At 40.2% G+C, this 23,636-nt stretch overlaps 1 protein-coding gene across 1 annotated transcript in view; it reads left to right on the top strand.

The window, feature by feature from the left end:
- Myrfl (myelin regulatory factor-like) overlaps nt 1-23,636 on the top strand; it is an 84,572-nt gene that overhangs the window by 47,797 nt on the left and 13,139 nt on the right. The window contains exons 13-17 of the mRNA XM_013018644.1: nt 4,357-4,465; nt 7,491-7,600; nt 16,346-16,509; nt 17,098-17,161; nt 21,332-21,417. Of these exons, the coding sequence (XP_012874098.1) occupies nt 4,357-4,465; nt 7,491-7,600; nt 16,346-16,509; nt 17,098-17,161; nt 21,332-21,417 (533 nt within the window). The remainder of the gene's footprint in view (nt 1-4,356; nt 4,466-7,490; nt 7,601-16,345; nt 16,510-17,097; nt 17,162-21,331; nt 21,418-23,636) is intronic.

Here is a 23,636-nt window from a genome sequence, read left to right on the forward strand (position 1 = left end):
GGCTTCTTTCTATGTCTCTTGTTGGTATATGACAGACGCCCTACTTACAAATGACGACCGTTGGAGCTGTTGGGCATCTCTGCAAAGCATTTTCTACCCTCAGAGAAGGGATTTACCTGTTAAGCACAGTGGGTGGTGGCAGCTTCACCCATAGCAAAGTCTCAGGGTGATTTCCCATAGGCGCTTGCAGCCAGGCTGCCCAAGCCTGCTTCTTCCTCTGCATTCCTCTACTTATCCAGCTGCTCATTGTATTTCTCCTGGGAACTCTCCAGCCTCTTCTCCCAGGGACCTTGGCCCTGGACCAGCTGGCCCATTGTCTTCTTCATGAATAATCTTTGCGACTCAGCATTACTCCACCAGTCCTCTGGCCTTCTAGGTTCTGGTCAAAAACCTTACCCTTTGTGGAGAGACAGTTACCAAGTTGAAATCAAAATCAGGCCTAGCTATCAGGAAACTACTTCTTTATTTGGGGCTCCTCTGTGCACAGTGACCCTATACAAAATGCTTATTCTGGCTGAAGTCTAGATCTTCATCTCTAAGGTGGAAATGTGCCTGTCTGCCTGACCCTCCTGTGTCATTTTGGTTTTTTAACCAGTTGAGACAACAGTACCAAATCATCCAGGAAAGCCACAGCTGCTATGCATGCAGATCTGATTTTGAGTGAAGATTCTGATCCCTTGGCCAGCTCACTTCCTGGTTCCGGCTCTTCATCGCTCTTCCACCACTTCCCCTCTCTTCCACCACTTCCCCTCTTTCTCCAGGAAGCATTTTTGAGGCCATTGTGTGTTTAACCATCCATCACTGCCTCCTCTTCTCCTTCCTTTATTCTCTTAGCTAACAGGAGACCTAATCTGTTAATCATTGGCCTTTCCTCCAGACTGCATTCCTTTCTCAGTGCAAATCTCCACTGGCTTTTCTGAACCAGCCAAGGAATGTCCTTCTCTGCTGAGAGGATTCCAAAGGACCGTTGTAACTGTGAGTTTTCTAGTGCTTGCAAAGCTACAGCTTGCCTTGGAGAAGCTAAGTAGCTCCTCCACTAGCAGAATGGGAATTCAGGACTTGAAAGTTCTCACATCCATTTCCAAATATTAGCCCTAGATACTGAGCCTTTGAATTTCTGAGAGAGAATCCGTCTGCATTTCAGAGCACACCAGTTCAAAGATACCCTTGAAAAGGATTCCACCCCACCCTGCCAAGTCTCCCTGATGTCAGGAGGCTAGAGCAAGCAGAGCGCACTCTCAAAGCCTTGCCTGCTACTGCTCCAGGTCTTCTGAATTTTGCCTTACTTTGCAGAAAATAAATTCTGGTAAATAAGCTGCCCCTGGAACTTCTCTGTTTCCTTCTAGACCTTCTCCATAGAAATAAAATGTCACCCCAATCCAGGCTTTTAATGTGAAATTCTTTTATCTCCTTCTGCTTTACAGCAGCCTTATGGAATAAAGAGAATCTGACTAGAGTTATAAGGCTAGTGGTTTATCCTGAGTCCAGTAGCTAGGATGGTAGAGATGCTTGATGCTTCTTTCTGTTTTGCTGCCTGTGAATAGGGAAATTTTTATATTCATTTCACCCCTGTCAAGGGATTTTTGCTGATTACTTTAGAGATAAAATCCTCAGGCTTTTATGTGGAGACTAGTCTCAAATCACGATCATCCAGATTTCAACCCCATAAGTACTTAGGACTACAGGTGTGAGCCATGAACACCTGGTGGAAAAATTTATTTTGGATCCCAGTTTCAGTCCATGGTCTGCTGGCTCCACTGCTTTTAGGCCTGAGACATAGCAGAAACATCATGGCAGACATCGTGGTGGTACAGAACTGCTCACTTCATGACACCCTGGAAACAGAAAGGAAGTGGCCAGGGAAAGTTGCCCTTCAAAGGCATGCCCCCAGGTGATCTATGTCCTTCAACCAGGCAGATCATCCACTAACTCCCAGCAATGGCACTAAACTACCAATCTCTGAGGATAAGTCCATTGATGAGGTCGGTCTTCTCATGATCTATCCCTTCTCAATGGTTGTATCCACTAGCTGGACCAAGCCTTGATACTTGAGCCTTTGGAGAATTGCGTCCAAACCACAATAAGTACTGTGGTAATAGTACTAGAGAATGTACTTACTATATTTAACAGTGTTTGGGGGGGAAATGTAGTCAAGAATCCACTTAGAAACACAGGGGCATTTTCTCTCTTTAAGACATGGGTAGCCTGCAGGAAATACAACTCCTCTTCTCTCCACTTGGAGGGCAGGACCTGAATCAGCATCCATTTGGTCCTCTGGTTGGGGCTCTTGTAGGCTGTGCAGAAACCAGGGAGATAAAGGGGAGGAAGAGCAATTTCCAGAGGTCTCAGGTTGAGAAACTGGATAGGACCCTGGGAGGTGCCAGGCTGGTCTTGGCTGCTGACTGAGTCTTGCTTAGTTCCTTGAGGAATTGTTCTGCCATTTCACAACCTGCATTCTTTCATTCCCTTGTCACAGTCTGGTAGACACTATGCAGACCCAGCAATGAAAAGGACACAAATGTTAGCCTCAGGAATGAACCATTCATTCACTCATTCATTCATTCATTCATTTATGTGGTACTGATTTGACCCCCAGATCTTGGATTTACTGTACTCTGTGAGTTGCATCCTCAGCTCTTGTTGCTTTTCCTATTTTCACATAGGTGTCACTTCTTGCTTGGACCAAATTATACAGAGATCCTCCTACATACGCTTTCTGCATTGGCAGAATGGACAGACATATATGCCACTGAGCCCAGTGTTTTATTGGAGTCTCACTAACTTTTTGCCGGGGCTGGGCTTAAACCACAATAGTCTCAATCCCAGCCTCTGGAAAAGCTGTAGTTCAAACAAATTTAGGTTTAGGGAAAATTCAGTCTATTGTTTTGATTGTTATCTTTTTCCTGGGAAGAGTAGGTGGATTTTTGTTCTTGTTGAGAGCTTTATAGTGACAGTTGGGGACAATGCTAGGCACAAGAGCAGGGATCTCAGAGAAAGATGCCTCCATCAACTAGACCTGCAGGGAGGTAGCTTTCTAGCAAAGACAGAGGTCTAGAGATTAGTAGTTAGATAATTAGGCTTACAATCTATTCCAAGAAAATTTCTCCAGCAATATGTCCACAAGCACTTTAAAAATAAAAGACTCATTAACACTTAAAGACTGGTCCTTGAACTAAGCATCATTTCTTTTTCCTTCCTTCCTTCCTTCCTTCCTTCCTTCCTTCCTTCCTTCCTTCCATCCTTCCTCCCACCCACCCTCCCCTTTTTCATGGGGCTTTGACTCTGAGCTTTATCCCTCAAAACTAGCATTCCACAACTTTGAATCACAGTGCCACTTCTGGTGCCCAGCTTAGCACTGCATTTTTAAATGCATTAATACAAACTTTTCCCTGAACCTGTAGACTCATTTGAAAATGATGCTGTGGGTTCCTGAACAGCTATTGTTTCTCTCCAAAGTGAGGAACTTTGTTTCTCAGGAAGCAAATTTATGGTGGTTGCCAGAGCTTTGTCCATGTAATTTAGACACAGAAACTCTGAGACCATTTATTAGTCAGTGGATAGAGGTCACTAACCATGAAACTTTGGGTCCTCTAAAAAAATAAAACAATTCTCTCTTTAGCTAGTTTAGCTAGAAAAAAAAAACACAACTGGGTGCCAGCAGCTCATGCCTGTAATCCTTTTACTTAGGTGACTGAGATTGAAGGATCTCACTTTGGAGCTAGCCTATGCAAAAAAGCTCCTGAAGTTCCATCTCACCAATATCTGGGCCCACCAGTCATTCTAGTTACTGTGGGAAGGGCAAATAAGAGGATCACTGTCCAGTTTTCCTGGGGAAAAAAGTGAGATCCTATGTAAAAAAAGAAATTAGAGTCACAAAGGGCTGGAGATGTGACTCAAATTGTAGAGCATCTTCCTAGAAAGTGTGCAGCCCTGAGTTTAAACCCCAGTACATTAAAAAAGAAAGTAAAAGCCGAGCACTGGTGGTAGCTCATGCTACTAAGGAGGCTGAGATCTGAGGATCATGGTTCAAAGCCAGCCTGGGCAGGAAGGTCTGTGAGACTCTTATCTCCAATTAGTCACCAGAAAACCAGAAGTGGCGCTGTGGTTCAAGTGGTAGAGTGTTTGCCTTCAGCTGAAGAGCTCAGGGAGAAAGCACCCAGGCCCAGAGTTCTAGCCCTATGACCAACCAAAAAAAAAAAAAAGTTAAGAAAAGAAGAGAAGAGAAAAGAAAAGCAAAAAGGAAAAAAGAAGGAGCAGTTTTATTGTCAGTGTCCTAATCTCTTAGGTTCTCTCTGAACATTGATTTGAATAGCAAATATCTAGATGGGTGAAATCTCTCTTTTTAAATTAAACTAGGTTGACACAAATGAACAATTGAGAAGAATAGCCCAGATGAGGATTGTTGAATATGATTACAAACCTGAATTTGCATCTGCAGTGGGAATAAACACTGCCCATCAAACAGGTAACACATAAATTCCCTTTTTAATTTTCTATTGTCAGCTACTAAAGTTTGACTCCTTATTTATTTTGAAGTTGTGTGCTCTAGCATTTAAGAAAACTGTGTTGCTCTAATGCATCCTCAATGAAACCCATAGTTACTAGAACTGGACAGGTTTAAGAATTTCTAGACCTTCTTTACTTAGGACCCTCACCCCTGCCCTCCAAATCTTGGGAGTCTGTTAATGTATGCTTTCTTTTACTGAGCATCCTTTTACCATTTGAGATGAGTTTTTGGGGGGCCAGTGGCAGCTTTACTTGTGTGATGGCAGCACTGGACAGGATGGCAGGATGGAAACAGAGGTGGAAGGGTAGGTGGGTCTAGGTAAGAGAAAAAGAACCAGCAGAATGATGCTTGTTCTCCAGTGCAGGGAATCCTAAAAAGAAGGAAGTTTTAGGGTCAAGAGCCTTCTATAGGAAAATAAAGAAAATCAAGTTAAGGTATTTACTATTTTTTTGACATTTGGTAGAGTCTTTTTTACTTTTTTATTTTTATTATCTTTAAGTAGGTTTTTTTCGTTGGTTTGTTTTGGTTTAGTTGTGGGGCTTGAACTCAGGGCTTGGGTGCTGTCCCTGAATCTCTTTATGCTCGAAGCTAGTGTTCTACCCCTAGAGCTGTAGCACTACTTCTGGTTTTTGTGTGATTAATTGGAGGTAACAATCTCATAAGAATTTTCTTCCCAGGCTGGCTTCAGACCATGAGCCTCACATCTCAGCCTCCTGAGTAGCTAGGATTACAGGCATGACCCACTGATGTCCGGCTTTTTTAACTAGTTTTACAAAGGAGTTGCTATTTGACAAAACAGTATATGAATACAGTGTATCTTGAGCAATGTCAACTCTTTTGACATTCTCACCCATCACTCCCAACCCACACCTTCTTTCACCTTTCATAGTTTTATAGGATATACATTGAATTCTCCAATGTATTCTCCCCTCTTTCTCCTCTAGAACACAGTGTTTCTGCTTTTAATCCTGTAGTGTTTTTTGGTTCAAAAGCTTTTTCTTCAAATGCATTGTAGATTTTTTAAAAAAGAGCATCTATTTGGTAATACTGCCAAAATTAATATACAAATTCAATGCAATTCCTATTAAAATCCCAATGACGTACATCACTGAAATACAGAAAACAGTCCAAAAATTCATATGGAACAACAAAAGACCTAGAATAGCCAAAACAATTCTAGGGAATAAAGACAACATGGGAGGGCTATCCATGCCGAACTTCAAACTCTACTACAGAGCTATAATAACAAAAACAGCATGGTACTGGCACAAAAACAGACCCGAAGACCAATGGAACAGAATAGAAGATCCAGAAATAAATCCACAGGCCTACAGCCAGCTGATATTCGACAAAGGAGCCAAAGACATACAATGGAAGAAATACAACCTCTTCAACCACTGGTGCTGGGAAAACTGGGCAGCCACATGCAGAAAAGTAAAAGTGGACCCCAGCCTATCACCATGCACCAACATCAACTCAAAATGGATTAAAGACCTTAACATTAAACCTGAATGTCTGAAACTAATGCAGGACAGAGTAGGAGAGACACTTGAACTAATAGGCACAGGAAGGAACTTCCTGAACAGAGTCCCAGGGTCACAACAAATTGGAGAGAGACTCGACAAATGGTACTACCTTAAAATAAAAAGCTTCTGCACAGATAAATCTATCGCAACCAAGCTAGAAAGACAACCAACTAATTGGGAAAAAATATTTACCAGCAATATATCAGACAAGGGGTTAACATCCTGTATATATAGGGAACTCAAGAAACTAATCCCTCCCAAACCTAACAAACCAATTACTAAATGGGCAAGGGCACTAAAGAGGCACTTCTCAGATGAAGAAATAAAAATGGCAAAGAAACACACGAGGAAATGTTCATCATCCCTGGTGGTGAAGGAAATGCAAATAAAGACAACCCTGAGATACACCTTACCCCAGTCAGAATGTCCCACATCCACAAATCAGCCAATGACAAATGCTGGAGGGGGTGTGGAGAAAGAGGAACCCTATTACACTGCTGGTGGGAATGTACACTTATACAACCACTTTGGAAAGCAGTCTGGAGGGTCCTTAGAAAGCTAAAGATTGACCTCCCTTATGACCCAGTCATACCACTTCTAGGCATCTACCCTGAACAACAGGAACCAATATACAAGGACACATGCACCTCCATGTTTATTGCAGCACTGTTCACAATAGCTAGGATATGGAAACAATCCAGATGCCCCACCACAGATGAATAGATCCAAAAATTGTGGTATCTATACACAATGAAATATTATGCAGCCATTAGAAATGACAAAACAATGGCATTTGCAGGGAAATGGCTGGAGCTAGAAGAAATCATGTTGAGCGAGGTAAGCCAAGAGCAAAGAGACAAATGACACGTGGTCTTCCTGATAAGTGGATGTTAAATCCAAAATGTTAGGTGATACAACAAAATTAACAGGACTCAAGAAACAAAGAACTTCCACTTATCTGGTCGAACCACTACTAAATATTCCCATGCTGCTGATCACATGTATGGTGTATATGTGTACACTGTTATATGTTATAGACCCCGATAGACAATTTGCTCCAGGAAAGTTAGAATGAGCTTGTGACTTTAAATGAGCATCATTATTCCACAATACTGTGAAATTTGGGAAATTATGTAATCACTTGATCACAATTAAAAAAAAAAAAGAACCTCGGGGAAGGTAGGGAGGGGAGGGATAGTAGGGGGAAAACAATGGAGGGGTTAACAATGCTCAATAGGAATTGTACTCATTACCTTACTCATATAACTGTAACCCTCTGTATAGTATCTTTACAATAAAAAATTAAAAAAAACTACATATATAAAAAAAGAGCATCTATTTCCAAAGATGTCTGTCCTGTGGCAGTCAACGTTTCATTCTGAAGGAGGAATTCCTGCGAGAATTTTCTCTTTGGAGGCCTTTTCCTGATTAAACCTCTTGGGGTGTTTTGTGTATAGGAATGATTGCCCAGGAAGTACAAGAAATCCTACCCAGAGCCGTAAGAGAGATGGGTGAAGTCACCTGTGAAAATGGAGAGAAGGTGGAGAACTTCCTCATGGTTGATAAGGTAATTCATCACTGTATAGGTGTCTCCTGCTAGCTTCTCCTGTGGTATCATCACAGGCTGAAACCTTTCCAGGAAACGTGACATTAAACAGAATTCTTCACTGAGCTGTTGAGACATTTGGTATCAATTATTCCACACTGGTCATGGCCCTGAACTAGAGTGTGATTCAAGTAAAGAGCACCACCTAGCAAGGTCAAAGCCTTGAGTTCAAACCCCCATACTGTCACCCCCCCCCACCAACATAAAACAAAGCCAAATAAACTAAACAACTGAACACACAGAACTTAGAGAAAAAAAATCTCTGATCATATGATGTGTTTTTCCCATTTTGGATCTTCATTGGCTCCATTATGACCCTCCATGCCATAGATTGCATCTGCTCTTTCTAACTTCATTCCAGACACTCACCCCTGTCCCCTCAAGCCCGTAATACTTTCAGGCAAAGCCACATTGAACAATGACCTTTTCTTTTCTTTTCTTAAAGAAGCTGGACCTTTCCAGAATGCCATGTGTCTGTACATGCTGTGTCTTTAACTTGGCCTTTGCCACCTCTCATCACTCTGCACTGAGCATTCCTTTATTTTCTTTCAAAAGTCAGGCGTTTCTGTTTCCCAATAGCTGACCTTCTTCCCTCCCAGGCTTCTGTGGCCTCCCTTACCCCAGCACCAGGCACTTCTTGTTTGCAAGCCTTTCCCACACCAGCCCTTTTCTCTCTTTTATTCTTATCTCAGAGCTGAGCCTTTGAATATCTTCTGCCCTAAAATCTTTTTGTGGGATCTCAATGCAAGGCCTTCCCAACCACCCATCTGCAATAATCCCTGTGAGACTAAGGTTCATGCTGTTTATAAAGTTTAGGGTTACTGCTAGGGCCAAGGTCCTTTGCACTGATACAAAAATCTGGTCTTTTTGCAGCAGACAACACCCAACCCTCTCAACTGGGCCTCTGTGCTATACATAGCAGCTTGGAAAGTTGTTCTTGACTATAATTATCTGTTTATTTATCCACTTGTTTGTTGCCAGTCTCCCCAAGTAGTTGTGTGAGAGAAGAAATTTATGTTTTTCAAAATTGCATTTTATTGTGGCCTTTACCTCAAGGCTTAGAGAACAGTAGGAATTCAGCAAAGATTGGTAGAATGAATTAATGAGATCTAAGATGATCCTATCTCTGTACTTAGGCTTGTGGAGATACATCTTCTAGAGTGTTTCTCATATTGCATTTTTTTTCTATTTGTGTCTCCTTCATCAGAGATGAGATTCTGGAGTTTAGAGAATATACTCACTTAATCCTTGTGCTGATTATACAGCATCTGATATGATTTAGACAGTGCTGAGCAGAAATACATGCCTTTCCAAATCTCAGTGAAGAGAAGAGATCTGGTTCTACTCACATAAGGATGTTGGAAGAAAAGTGATTTTCTAGGGAAAAGATAAGTTTAGTGTTGACTTTGTGGTATCAACTGAATAGTCGATGAACATGTTCAAAAAGAAGTGACTCGGAGTGTGAAACTTGAAAGAGGTGTTGTGAGAAGAAAGGAAGCCATGATGAAGATATTGAGGGAGAGGTTATGGATGGAGGTCACAGATACAATGCCTATGGGTCAAGTCAAGTCTGACCAGAAGGTAGCAGCAGCTTCTTCTTCTTCTTCTTCTCTTTTTCCTCCTCCTCTTCCTCCTCCTCCTCCTCCTCTTCCTTACTTCTTCTCCTTCTCCTTTCTTATAGCTTTAACATTCACGTTTGTTGCCTTTGTTTAAAAATGGATTTGTTAAATTAAGGAATGGAATCCATTTTTTTTGGTCAATCACTTATGATGTGCTAAATATTCTCCTAAATAATAAGAGAAGACAAAACAAATAAAATAGACACAGTTGTTGCTGCCATGATTGCCTAATAGGGGACTGACCAATAGTAACAATTATAAACCACAAATAAAGCTTAAAGTTGTAATTAGCACTAGGAAGGAAGCCAATTAACTGAATAGAAAATAATGTCACCATCTACAGCTATTGCTATATATTTAGCATATTAGTTTTATTTTGGAGTGCATTGGGAAAGAATAAAATAATAGAGCCAAGTGAAAGTTTTCATTATTATTCTGAAAAAGGTAAAACAATGGAACATTAGACAAACAATTCACAGTAAAGGAAACTAAATACCTAACATAAGAAAGAGATGCACAACTTTATGAATCAAGAAAAGGCAAAATTAAAATGATATAGTCCTACTTTAACTCAGCAAGAACTGCAAATTTTGCTGTCTGATAATGCCAGGTATTGGTGGGTATTGAGGGAAATTAATTACCTCCTTGTCTATTGGACCTTGTGAAAGACTTATGGTGGTGGAAGTTTGAGAAGATTAAGTTCGAGTCTGCTTTTTATCTTTATTCATGAGTAACTGGGCATTTACAGCCATTGCTCATTTCTCATGAGGCAATGTTAAAAGTTGTCTTGGGGAAGAAGGTGTCAGGTACTAAGTAGGCAGCTTCACTGCCCTACAAAGGAGCTCACTGGTCACTCTGAGACTCCAATACACCAAAGAATTACAATACAATACAGTTCACCTGGAACCTTGCTTCTAAGGACTGAAGCACTTTCCACAGAAAATTGCACTTAAACAAAAGTAACAAAAAGAAAACAAGATTTTTAAGGCAAAATCAAGGCAACAATAATGTACGGAATTTTAAACATTTGTACCCAGTTCATGCTCTTGCCATATAAGGCTAAGGTTGATTGATAATGTGGCATCCTCGGAAATGAGCACACAAGTGCTCTTTGCAAGAGAGAGATACCTATGAGGGAGCCTCTCCTCCAGGGACCTGTTGAAAATTCCACAGGCAGCCAGAGCTTTCACAGTAAAGCCCTGGTTTTTCCTGGTTTGGATTCTATTCTCTAAATCCATGTCAGTCTGGTGAGCGTACTCTTGGATGAGGATCTAAAGCTGTGTTTATGCAAAGCCTAAACAATTGCCACACATACCCACTAGCTAAACAGTTTCTCTCCCTTTGGCAATTGTTTTCACCATAGCCAATTGCAGGTTATTTTATTCCCATGATTTGATGATAAATAATCAGTCCATGTAACACTGAATGCATCATTTACCATAAGGAGAGGACTTCCAGTCTGTGACTCTTACTGGGAAAGAAAAAAAAAAGGGCCCTGTTTCAACTTCCTTTGTGATGAGGCTTAGTTACCCTCATCCACTGTTTTTAAGTAGAAAAGTTATAGTTCCAAAAAGAAGAGACATTAACTCCACTGCCTGCCTGGCTGTGCCTCAGTTATCTGAAGACCTTCAAGGTCCCAAAGCAGCAGAAACAGTCTCTGGATTTCCTGGAGGCAAAGCTTTGGACTGAAGAGTTTTTTATCTGTCTCCCAAGCCAATACCCTGCCACAGGGAAGGGATCTAATTGGAATGGAGTACAATAGCCTGGTACAATCAAATCACTAACTATTATACTGAAGATGATAAGCACCAGTGTTTGTTAATTCACCCACATTTTCATGTGTATTTCCTAACATGGGAAGGAAAACTGGATTTTATTTATTATAATTTTTGCTTTGCTGAAAGAAACATCAGACTAAAAAAATGAAGCAGAAGTTGGCCACTTTCTTCATCTCACTAGAGAGCAATACTTTGGCTTCTCAGTGCTTCTTGACATAAACCACTACAGTGAGGATATTCTTTCTTTTGATCATCAACTATGTACTGAGTTCTGCTAAAGCATTGACTGTGTGAGAGGTAGGCTCTGACTTTTGATCCCCTTCTCTAGGTGTTCATTATATAGGTAAATATGACACCAAGTTTAGTGCAGTTTGGAGGAGGAGAGAACAAGTAGTAGAGGGAGCAGCATCTGCTACTCCTAGAGACTGGAGGATGTATACAATGTTCAGCAAATGTTCAATATGATTAGAGGATAGAGTGTGAAGGGGGCAAAGGTGAAAGATAAGCTTTCGATGAAGAACCCACTGTACACCAGCTAATAGCTCTGCTTTCACAAATGCCTGTGTTGTTGTCATATGTATACACACTTGCCAAACGGCCCCGCCGTGTTTGTTCAGAAAAAAAACACTCGTGTGGTCAATACATACACTGAGTAAAAAACAAGTGTTTCCCACAGTTCGTAAAAGATTTTTGCGTGATTTGAAGCAGTTGCTCCTTTTCCTTTTGAGGGTGAATGTCAGTGTAATCATTCTGTTTCCCATCACAACTGTAAAGGAATGTTGTTTCAGTTGAGGTAGTGGGCGCTGGTTAAAACTGGTAATATCTGCACTGAGCTGATTAATTCGATGAAGTTCGGTTACAAAATTGTTCATAGGAAAAGATAAACATCAAATGAAAATACTTTTCAAAATACCCTAGGACACAGTGTATTCTCATATCAGCTCTAATGAGTCCAACCCTTTCCCTGAGGCCTGGATGTGAGTGTTGAGAAAAAAATTCCTCAGGCATTTTATAATGATTCAAACCCTTCTCTATTACTGGTGTAGAAAAGGCCATTTTCAGAAAACTTTAGATTATACTCTTGAGCACATTCATATTGACCTGATGATGGTAGAGGACAGAAATCAAGAGTTAATCCCTATCATATGTCCTGGAAATTTATGTTTTTGGTAATTTTCCACTGGATCCATAAAGTGATGGCAGGCCAAAATTTTAATCAGGAAGTTAGCAGTAAATTTCTTCCCCATCTTTATTTCCACTTACATGGGAAATTGTCTCCTTGTCTATTAGACCTATGAAAAGACATATGGTGTTGGATAGTTTGAGTAGAAGAAAGTAAAGTCTGCTTTTCATTATTATTGATAAGTAACTGGACATTTGCAACCATTGCTTGCTTGTCATGAGTCAGGGCTAAAAGGGCTCTTGTGGAAAATGGCGCATATGGTTTTCATAGCTATTGGGAATTACTGCCTACATTCATTGTTTTATTAGGGGAAGAAAATCATGATCCTCCATCATTTCTTCTTTATTCTCTGGAGTTCTTCTAAAATGAACAACTTTCCTTCATCAAATATGAGCTGATATTAAGGAAAAGCAATATAAAGCTTCACTGGTTCCTTTACTTACAAATTTTCACAAAATGAGCTAAATTTCTAATATCCTCCAAATACATACCACACACACAGAGACACACAGACACAGACACACAGACACAGACACACACACACACACACACACACAGTGTTTGGAGGATGAACTCATGGCTTTGTATGCTACAACTTGTGCCAAACCCCAGTCCTTTTGGCTTTAGTTTTGTTTTTTCAGATAGGATCATATGCCAACTTTGTCTAAGATGGCCTTAAACCACAATCTTACTTTTGCCTCCTGAGTAGCTGGGACCACCAGCATGCACCCTGTTCCCCAGCCCATTAAAATATTTTTAAAAAATTGAATAGAATTCTGCATGTTCTCAAAATACAGTTATTTCTTTGATCTATTGCAGTATTACTACTTTGATCTATCTTTGGGCCAAGGTAGCTCTTTTAGTTGGCTCTAGAGTTATTTTGACATAACCACAGTCCTCTATGATAGCTCTCTGGTTTCTCAGGTTGTTAGGTGTTTCAGGCTCTCTTCAAACTGTTCCAGGAATTACTAATTCTCCAAAGAGTCCTGGTTCCTTTCAGTGGAATAGTTTTTAGTATACAGTGAAGGTGCTCATTGTTAGTAAGTTAGAAATTACCTTGTTATTCCTTTTCAATGGGCATAACAGTACTTTTTTCTTTTAAAAAGTCAAATACACCAGAAATTTATAGTAATATTTCTAGTTTCAATTTAGTTTTCTTTTGATTTTACTTAATGTTTTTATGTCTATAGCTCTTTTCTTAAGTACAAAAATTCATGATTTCTAAAGCAACTATTTGTCTTATCCAAGTATAAATGTGTTTGACAGAAATCATGTGTATATCATCCTTACTAATAATATAGTCATTAAAATGTTAAGATTTTTTTTGCTGTTTCTTTCTGTAAGGCCAAACCCAGAAACTCAGTACTAAATTAGGATAATTTGTTTGTTTTTGCTATTTATTTATGGAAATTTTTTGGTTTAATTATGTTTTATAATTATTTAAAATACTCATATTATTTTAGAGGAAAATTTATAAAACAAAATATATTCAGAGATCCTGGCTTTTATCTATCTCATTTTCTCTTATTCTTCCTTACATCATATGTAAAAATTTAAGTTTTGATTTAACTGAAATTTTTCTATGCATTTTTTAGTCTTCTCTTAGACTAAGGAGATCATGGTATATACACGCTCTTATGCTGTACTGTAACCTTTGCTCCATGCCTTTAGATGTTGTATAGTGTGCTGCTATGTGAGTGTAAAGTGATTTATTGGCAAGTCCATTCTTTTTTAAAAAAACTTTTTTTTCTTTTTGGTGATTATGGGGCTTAAACTCAGGGCCTGAGTACCCTCCCTGAGCTTCTTTTGCTCAAGACTAGCACTCTACCAATTGAGCCACAGTGCCACTTCTGGCTTTTTCTGTGTATGTGGTACTGAAGAATCAAACCCAGGGCTTCATGCATGCTAGGCAAGCATTCTACAACTAAGCCACATTCCCAGCCCAAAAAGTCCATTCTTGATGGACATTTGGGTTGATTTCAGTCTTTTTCTTCCCCCTTACCTTTCATGGGATCCATGTGTTTGGTTACTGGGTCAAAAAATTTTTTTAAAAAATGTGTTTTGATAGGTAGTGCTAAATTCTACCTCATAGTAGTTTCTGTCAATTCATGGTTTATGGGTTTGTTTGGGTTTTTTTGGATAGCTTTTGAAGAATATCTGGTAAGGCTTCAGGCAAAATATAAAAATTTTGACTTTTTAACGAAATAAGGGATGTCACTTTTAAAAGGTTTTCTTAAAGCACAGATAGGCTTAAGAGATCAGCCCCTCCCCCCATTCTTTTTCCCCTCTCAAATAGTAAATAAAGCTTTCTACTTTTCTCCGCTGCTAATTCAGTCTTCTTTAATTCACTTCCCATGATAAGGCATGTCCCTCAACTTGATGAGATACACAGATAATCAACAGAATGCCTTTACTCCACATATTTTCCATTGTTGTAGGGAGACAGGCCATATAACCCTTGGCAAAGGGCCCAGGGACAAAACTGAACATATTTTGAGTTCAATGAAAAAGAGAAAGTTGCCTACTGACTGACTGGTGGTCTCTTGGAAGGCTCTGGGTAGATGGGGATTGAACTGGCCTCAAGGAAAGCATTTCTATCAGACACAGGCTCTGGGGCGTGGGCATTTCTTCCCACTCTCCATATGGGGCTTCTATGGGAAATTGAGAGTCTTTTTGTGGTTCACAGGACATATTCGCCTTTAACTGATAAACTGAACTTTAAACTTGTAATGTTTAGCTTTTGATTCCTTTCACCCTCCACTTACTATTGGAGTATCTTAATTGTACCAAAACAATGGGTTTCCATGAGGACATTTTCATACATGTGTATGTATGACTGATTCCTTTTTGAGTGATTGCTCTCCAGGTCTTGAAACCCTTCAGCTTCAGTTTGCACAGTGAGTATCTCAAAGACATACAGCCCCAAGCTTTTGACCATCCAACCCCATTCTTGAGTCCCTGGCCTCAGGCTCGTGAGTGCACACTAGTGGCTTTGTGAAAGTCAGAGAGTGCTGTAGGACTTTGGACTTCCACAAGAGAGAAGAAAAGTAGGGGTCAGGGTATGAACTCATAAGAGCTTCCCAGTCGTTGTGGTTATTGTTGTTATTGCTTAGAGAGAAAGGGAGGCCCCTGTCCATATGACAGCTGAAGTGTGTAGGTGAAGAAGGCAGGCCGTGGCCTGGGGGCTCTGGCTGGTGAGTTCCTTTCTCTTTCTTTTTGACCTGTCAGTGACTTTCTTTGAACGAAAGGGATTGTCTTTTGGTTTTTAAATTTTTTCTTGGGAGTTAGGTTAAAATATAGTTGTAAATGATATATTGCTCATAGTATGTTAAAGCAGAACTTAATATCTCAACAATTATCCTCCGTTTCATTTATTTATTTTTCTCCCCTTTATTTTATTATTATTGTTTTCTTATATCTTCTTATTTGTGAATGAAGAAACTTAAACCAAAGGAGCTTATAACATTTTACGAGAGGCTCCACATTTTCTCTATGCAGAGAAAAGCCTTTATAGTTTCTTTGTTTTTCTTTTGGGTTTTTGCTCCTCTGTTTGTTTTGGGACAGACTATTTTTGACTCATGACCCTCTTGCCTGAACATCCCAAGTGTGGGATTATATGTGTGCACTACCATTCCAGCTAAATTGGGGTCTTCATTCCTTTCTCTTTCACCTGAGCAATTTGATGCATATCTTATCAAGGAAAGCTGAAGTCACTTCTTAACAGGAATTTAGTGATGTACACACAAATCATCATTCAGAAATCTGTTCTGACTTCCTTTTTATGAGCCTAAATATAACATAATGCTGATGGAAAATAAATCTTTGGAATCTGAACATGGAACTGTCTTCAACTCTATTCTCTCTTGGATTACAAGGACTTATTTCCATTTTATTGCAAATTGAACCGAAGCAGTTTTACCATACAGCTAGCAGTTTAACAACAATCCTTTAAGTTCTGAACTTTTCCAGATTTGTCCTGTGTGACCTTGAAGTTGTGGGTATATAATTTGTCAGTTATGTGTATGTTCAGGAATGGTGTACTCCCCTGTCTTTGAATGGACAATGGACAGTTCCCTGGCCGCTTCAAAATGTGTCAGTATGCAGCTTGTATTACTTTCCTTTTTAGGACCAGATCTTCATGGAAAATGTAGGGGCAGTAAAGCAGCTCTGTAAACTAACCAACAACCTTGAAGAAAGAATAGAAGAGTTAGAAATATGGAACAGGAAGTTGGCCAGGCTAAAGAGCCTCAGTAGCTGGAAGTCCTCAGCTAGTGGAGCAAGTTCAATCAGGTATGTCTACCAATTATATAGGAATCTGGGAAAAGAGTGGGCTTGTTTCATTACCAGATCAAACCAACTGGTCTTTTCCATCAAGCAGCAATCATTACTGTATGAGATTAAGGTCCCTATTCTTCTCTTGGCATGTTTTAGGACACATTCCCTTGGGTGATAATAAATACAATAAAACATAATAAAATATGAACCATCTGTCCAATAGCAGTGTTATAGAGCTGCTGTATTTTAGCAAAAGAATGGCTTTGAAAAATGATCATTTCTAAGTTTAGAAAGCCAAGTTCATTCCTCTGGGGAAAAATAATTTTATTTTTTGGTTTTTATTAAGAAAGTAAATATACATTTCTTTGGTCAGTTTCTGAGGAAAAGAGCAATGTAATGTTTAATGCATTCATTTATGGTTAGTAATGTTTTCCCCCCCAAAATAAAAGAACTTACAATTGCTTTAGTATTTTTTTTCCTCTTCAAATTATCACTGTTTTATAAAAGAAAATCATGCTGCTGTGTTTATGACAGCCTGGGCCTTTGTCATATAATTCCTACAGCGTCATTTGAATAGTTAATCAATTTTTCTCTCTTTTTAAGCAAATTTAGCAGAGCTGTTAGCACATCTTCTCCAAGAAGGGCCATTTCCAAAAAAAACAACAAGGTAAATAGATTTAAATTTATAATGAACCAACGTTGTGCTTTCTATACAAAACAAAAAAAAATCCTTAGAGAAACTGATCAACAATTTTCCTACCATTTATCTACTGATAATTAGGTTTTCCCTAATTTCCATCCTAATGCACTTCATTAGTCCTTTAAGGAGTATTAACTGTTTCTAAAATAGCAAATGTTTAGAGAAAAGAATCCAGAACATGTTCATGTCAGAAATACCCTGGTGTTTTTATGATTGCATTGTCCCTTCAGGTAAACCCAGTAGTGTTCACAGTCAGATGGCTTGTTCAGCAAGTTCCATGAATAAGTTTCACCTGATCTGATGCCTTACTTATCATTCAGAAGATACCAAATGTGCTGCAGTTAATCCTCTAATCCCTCTTTTTCCTTTGATATTTATCCCTAAATATACAAATGGAGGTCTCAATATTCACCTACCTGCAAAGATAAAAATCGGATGGTTTCATTCATGAAAAAAGATAATTTATGTCAAGAAGGATATTTCCAATCAAACGTGAAGCCTAATCATTTATGAAGTGGAAGCTATCCTTAGGGATGTCAGGGATGGGTGATGAGGGAGCGGTAGGACTTCTCACTTAGGTAGATAGTGATAAAAAGTGGTGAACATAGCACACGGAAGACATCATGTGGCCCAGTGTGCCACTTCTCCCCACAACGCCCTGGATTTCTCCTCAAGTGCTTCTTCTTCCCATAATGCACAGAGCCTAGAACATATTGTTCAATAAACACAAAACACTAAAATCACAGAATGGGAAAGGTGCTCTTTGTACTAACCGAATTGAAATAGTTTGGAGGGAATGGAAATTGTATTCTCATCAGCCTAACTAAATGCATTTTAGTCATCTGCAACCTTACCCAGATATTCTGTGTATTTTGTAGTGATTTCAGAATATTAAATAGAATGTATGGTCCATGAGAGCAGGCCATGCTGTTTTCCTAGGGAATAGCACATAGTAGGCACTCAAGAAGTATTTGCAAGATGAATGGAGAAATGGAGAGCCTGTCTGAAGATATTCCTGAAGGCTCACAGTGAAAATTGAAAACATTAGATGGCACAGTTTCTTGAATGTGTGTGTGTGTGTGTGTGTGTGTGTGGAGTTGGGGCATTAAAGAACACCCATTCAATGCTTGTAAGAAGCTATTTGGTGGCAAAGTTAAGTCAGATGTGATCTTGTCTAAGAAAGTTGAAAGGCACAGAATACAAAGAACAGTTGGATATGATGTGCTAAATACTGCAAAGGCTCAGAGAGCTGCAGCATTTCTGGGAGTCTGGCCTTAAAGGCACAGTGCATATGGTCAAACAGCCACGGATCTGGGGAGGAGGTTTTGGATGGAATGGCATAAACAAAAGCCTGGGAGCTGGAAGTGGCTTTCTTGGTGTTTGTAAAGGAGGATGGTGAAGACAGAGCTGGAAACATGGCCCAAACACTTGATAAGCTATTAAGACCTCTAGGATAATGCTAACAATGCTAATGCTAATAATTTTAATGTTAAATAATCCTAAAAATAATTAATGATATCTAAGTTGCACTGTGTATCCTACTTTTTTGCCAGACAGAAAAAAAATGAGGCAGCATGTCATTGTGTTTAAGAGCACAGATTGTGGAGACAAAAAAGTTTCAGTTCCAATCTTGGCTTGGTGACTTATTAGCTATAGGTCTTGGGTAACGAAGTTAGCCTTCCTGTGGCTTAATTTTACTGTCTTGAAAATGGGTTGTTGAGGATGAGAGTCAAATTTACAGTCTAGTGTGTATGAAGAACTCAAAAGAGTGTAGGGAGCACAGTAGGTGCTGGATATCTGTTCATTTTTGTTAATATTTTCAAACCTATCATTTTAGTGGGTCTCCTACTCTGGTGTGTAGTAAAATTGTCCAGGGAGTCTGATAAGCAATGGTAGTGTTCTTCCCTCTATGCAGTCTTGGAAGGATATCTCAGATTTTTCTGTGAAGCTGACTTTCCCTTTGCTGCCGCCACCAACTCTGAGTGTCCTATGTTCTTCAAGTGTAGATGGGGAGTGGTACTCTCAGACTAGGTGTGTAAGGGGTGTTACTGAGAAAAATGGCTGCTGTGAGCAATTGATGAGCCTTCCCAGATGGTAAGAAGCTGGCCTGGGAACTCTTTTTCTACGCTGCTCCCAATGCTGGCCAAGACAGGGTCTAGAGGAAGATTGAGGTCTTTTGATGTCCTGTTCACCCAGTTTCTCCCTCTCTTTCTTCATCTCCAAGAAGATGGTTGGTTCCTGGTTGCTGCTCTGTATATATGGGGTGAGGTAGGAAGCCCTCAAGTTAAAGCTGCAATTTAGGGTAGATGGAGGAGAAGGGAAGAGAGGAAGGAGTAGGCATGGCTAAACACTTTTCATTACTTCCTCTCAGAGGTGAGATCCTTTACTCTATGTCAAGTGAAACCTATCAAAACAATCTTTTGGAGCAGTTAGGTTTTTAATAGGTTCCATAGTAATCCTTTCGCATGTCTGAATGGGACAGCCATTGTACTATTAGCTGGACTCACCTAATAACTCTGAAATGTAAGCAGGTATTATATTATTATTCCCATTTTAATGATGAGAAAAAGGAAGAACAATAACATTTAGATGATTTGTTCAAAACTCGTTTTAAGTCCAACTCCAGACCCCTTATGAGTTTGGTCAAGGGTTTCTTGAACAAAACCATGAAAATTTTAAATAATTCAATAGCAGATTGGATGGGGAAGCACTGATTCAGAGCAAAACACTAAGTCCAAGTGCTCTAGCAAATTTCACTGAGTGCCTTCTCTGTACAATACACTTCTCAGCACATCAGGTCCAGTGAAACAGGAATGGTACAAACCATTGACCTCTTGGTATTTAGAATGGCTTCAGCAGCTCACATGCATGGCTCAGTTACAACAGTCCCCCAGCTTTTGTGTCCTTGTTAACGACTTATATGTGATCAATCTACCATCTTACATGGAAGATATTTTCCTCAATCAGATAACAAGCCTAAAAAACTATAACTAAACACCAAATTTAAGCTATTTCTTAATTACTACCACTCTCTGATACCTTCCAATAAAAAAAAAATGATTCTATTCAGTCTCCCTACAAGGAAGCAAACAAAATACCCCCACTGTGTGGTGGGAAACTAGATTTTCTTTTTTTTTTTTTTATTTGCTAGGACTGGGTACTCAGGGCCCTGCATTCTTGTTTGGCTTTTTCCATTCATGGCCATCTCTTGAGGCATGCCATTACTTTCAGGTTTTTGCTGGTTAATTGGAGATAAGAGTCCTTCAGATTTTCTGCCTAGGCTGACTTCAAACTGATTTATTTGCCTGGGCTGATGTTGAGCTGTATTCCTCAGGTTTTAGCCTCCTGAGTAGCTAGGATTACAGCTGTAAACCACTGGTTCTAGACCAAGAGCTCCTTATTTAGATAGTCAGAGAACCTTAGCTCGATTCCCTACCAGTTTCACAGCTGCTTATTCTATGCTTCTTAGATATATACTGGTGTTACACCAATATATTTTAGCCCTAAAGGTTTCTCACATTAACTGAGACTGAATTATTAATTTCCATGCCCCTTATAGCTTTTTACCTAGTAGCATCCTGTAAGTATTTGTTGGATGTATGTAAGAATACATGTATGTAAGAATACAAGATGTCCAGGGCTGTCCTTATAAACAGGTGGAAGCATTAGAGAAGGGGTTGTAAAGGGGTTCTTAACAGTATTTTATGCACAACAATCTTTCCCATGGTTTGTCATGATGCAGATTCTCCCATTGGCCTTTATTCCTCTACTTCTGGGAGAACTTTTGATTTTCCGTAGTTTTCTATTAAGACAGACACCTGGATTCTGACAGTGTCTCATCTCACAAGTTGTTTTCTCGCAGAAAACTAAGAACAAGTGGCAAGTCAATGGCATGGCAGTTGTCCTTCAGGGTGTCAGGGAAAGGAAGGATTGTAGTAGCTGGAATAGCTAGAGGCTTGGGGAGGCTTCTAAGGAGCCTTGCTTTTAGAAGCAGGGGAGGAGACAGATGTAAATTGGGGCAAGCTAAGAGCCATCCCAAGGGAGATAGGGAGGCTCCTGCGGGGAGCAGAATTTTAGGCTTCCTTCGCACATCTAATGTGCCCATGTATCATTGTTCATTAATGAACCTTTCTGTAGGTTTATTTTTCAGGAAAAAGACTGCTGTGTCCTAACTGGGTTTTCCAGACCTTGGTCATAAGTTTAATTGCTGTGATGACATTTTGGTAAGAAAAACTTGAATGTTATCAGTGTCGTATGTCAAGTTTCCGTACCCTCTCCACATTTTCTTTTTCTTGTGTATGTACTGGGGACTGACCTTCCATTTATTTAGAAGACAGCAGCTCTTTAAACCAGGCTCTCACCTTTGGTAGTTTAGAGATAAAGATGCCCCTTTATAGCTCATTCTGCATGTCATTGTGACAGGAGAAAGTTGTTTTTTTTTGTTTAAAGATTGGGGATTGAACCCAGGGCCTCATATATGCTAGAGAATCTCTCTGCCACTGGAGCCATGTTCCCATTCAAAGAGCTTCTGTTTGTTTGGACTCAGGGTCTCGTGCTTGCTGGGCCTAGCACTTGAGCCACGGTATCAACCCTTTTTTTGTATTGATTATTTTTTAGATAGGATCTCACTTTATATGCCTGGGCTGGTCTGAACTGAGATTTTCCTATTTGTAATTCCCTGCGTTGCCGAGGTGACAGGCCTGTGCCACCTCATCCAACTATTGGCTAAGATGGAGGTCTCACAATATCACTCTTCCTCTTGGGCTGAAATCCCTTGATCTTCACCTTCCTTGTAACTAGGATGAAAGGCTTGAGCTAAGCCACTGTGCCTGGCTTTTTTTTTTGTTTTTTGACAGGGTCTTCCTAACTTTCCCTAGACTGGCCTCAAAGAATAATCCTACTGCCTTTTCCCACTGTCTGGGATTACAGGTCTACACTATCATGCTCAGCTTGATTTTTTTTCAATTGATTGCTGCTGTATTTCAGCAAACTCTGTGTGTGTGTGTGTGTGTGTGTGTGTGTGTGTGTGTGTGTGTGTGTGTGTGTGTGTTTCTTTTGGCTTCGCAAATAATTTCCTCAAGTTCTTCTTTTGCCCTTCCTGTCTACTTGGGGGAAGGAGAGAGTAGGAAATCAAGTGTAATCCACTCTCCTTGGCCACTCAAATTTATTAGGATTCCTCTGCATTCTGCAGTGAAGACTTCATACCAAAAGGGACACCAAATGTAGGAGAATTCATCTAACATGGTGCCTTTGCAGTCAAATCTTCTGAGCCATTAAATCAAGGATGACAGTATTTGCTAAGCGAACGGTGCCGCTCTTGACCACTGTTCCTCTGCTGGCAAGTGGGAGGGGTCCTTTGTTAGAATGCAGGGCTCAGGCCTCTGGTCTCCAGGATCCTGCTGCTGTGATGGCCTCCTTCCTGCCCTTTGGCCCCTGGTCACCTTGCCTGTGTCCTCTGGACCTATGAATACTCCTTTCTTAGGTTTAGTCTATTTACAAGGTGAAAGAAAATGCTTGGTGAGTGTGGGATTGGCAGCAGGACCTTTTCTTAGGGAAGACAATCATGCAAAGTCAGTGAGGGTGCTGAGGGGCTTCCTCCTTCTTGATCTCAACCAGCTTTCCAGCTACAGAGGGCCCTCTGGACCCTTCTCTCACCCTTAGCATTTCCTCCACTTATTTTAGTGCTGGAAAGATTGAACCCTGAGTCTTACTGCACAAACTTGACCGCTGCACCGAGTATTCCCATCAGGAGCCTTTGCACTTTTCTCATTCACTGTTCTGAGTACTTGTCCTCCCCTGCTGGGACTCCCAATACAGGAACGGTGAACCCACCTTTACCTGTCATATTTCACGTTCTCCAGAGACATAGATTCCTAGCCTAATATGGAGCGCTGATAACAAATCTGTTCAGGTGAAGACAACAGTGTTTTCCAAACATGTTTTGCCAGATCCTATCAATATTGTTGACTGTGAAGGCCCTAAATTGGAACTACTAGGCTTATTATCTTCTTTCTAGCCTCTGGCATACCTGAGGGGAATCAAAACGAGAGTTTATTACTCAGGCAGAAAGCAAATGTTCATCTTATTCTTTGGTCCTTGAAGTCCTCTGGGCTGTGCACTGAGGCAGATGCCAAAGGCAAATCAGATAAAGAACTTAGAGCTTAGTAATGGGGCTAAGGAAACTGACGGATCTGAGAGAACAAAGGAAGGGAGACTGGACCACAGCAAACAGTTACCAGGGCAACACTACAGCTTCTGACTGGTGCATCTTCGGGGCTCAGCAGGGTTTTTCCCAGGCAGGGCTGAGCCTGCTGGGCAGTCACTAGCTATTTGCTAAGAACACGTTAGGAATTTACGCATTATCAGTGGAATTCAAGGGGGTGGTACCTTCATGTATATTATATCATAATAAATTCCTCACCTTGATGGGGAACAGAATAAT

Source organism: Dipodomys ordii, unplaced genomic scaffold (assembly GCF_000151885.1).
Source record: "Dipodomys ordii isolate 6190 unplaced genomic scaffold, Dord_2.0 Scaffold3, whole genome shotgun sequence".
Classification (NCBI taxonomy): Eukaryota; Metazoa; Chordata; class Mammalia; order Rodentia; family Heteromyidae; genus Dipodomys; species Dipodomys ordii.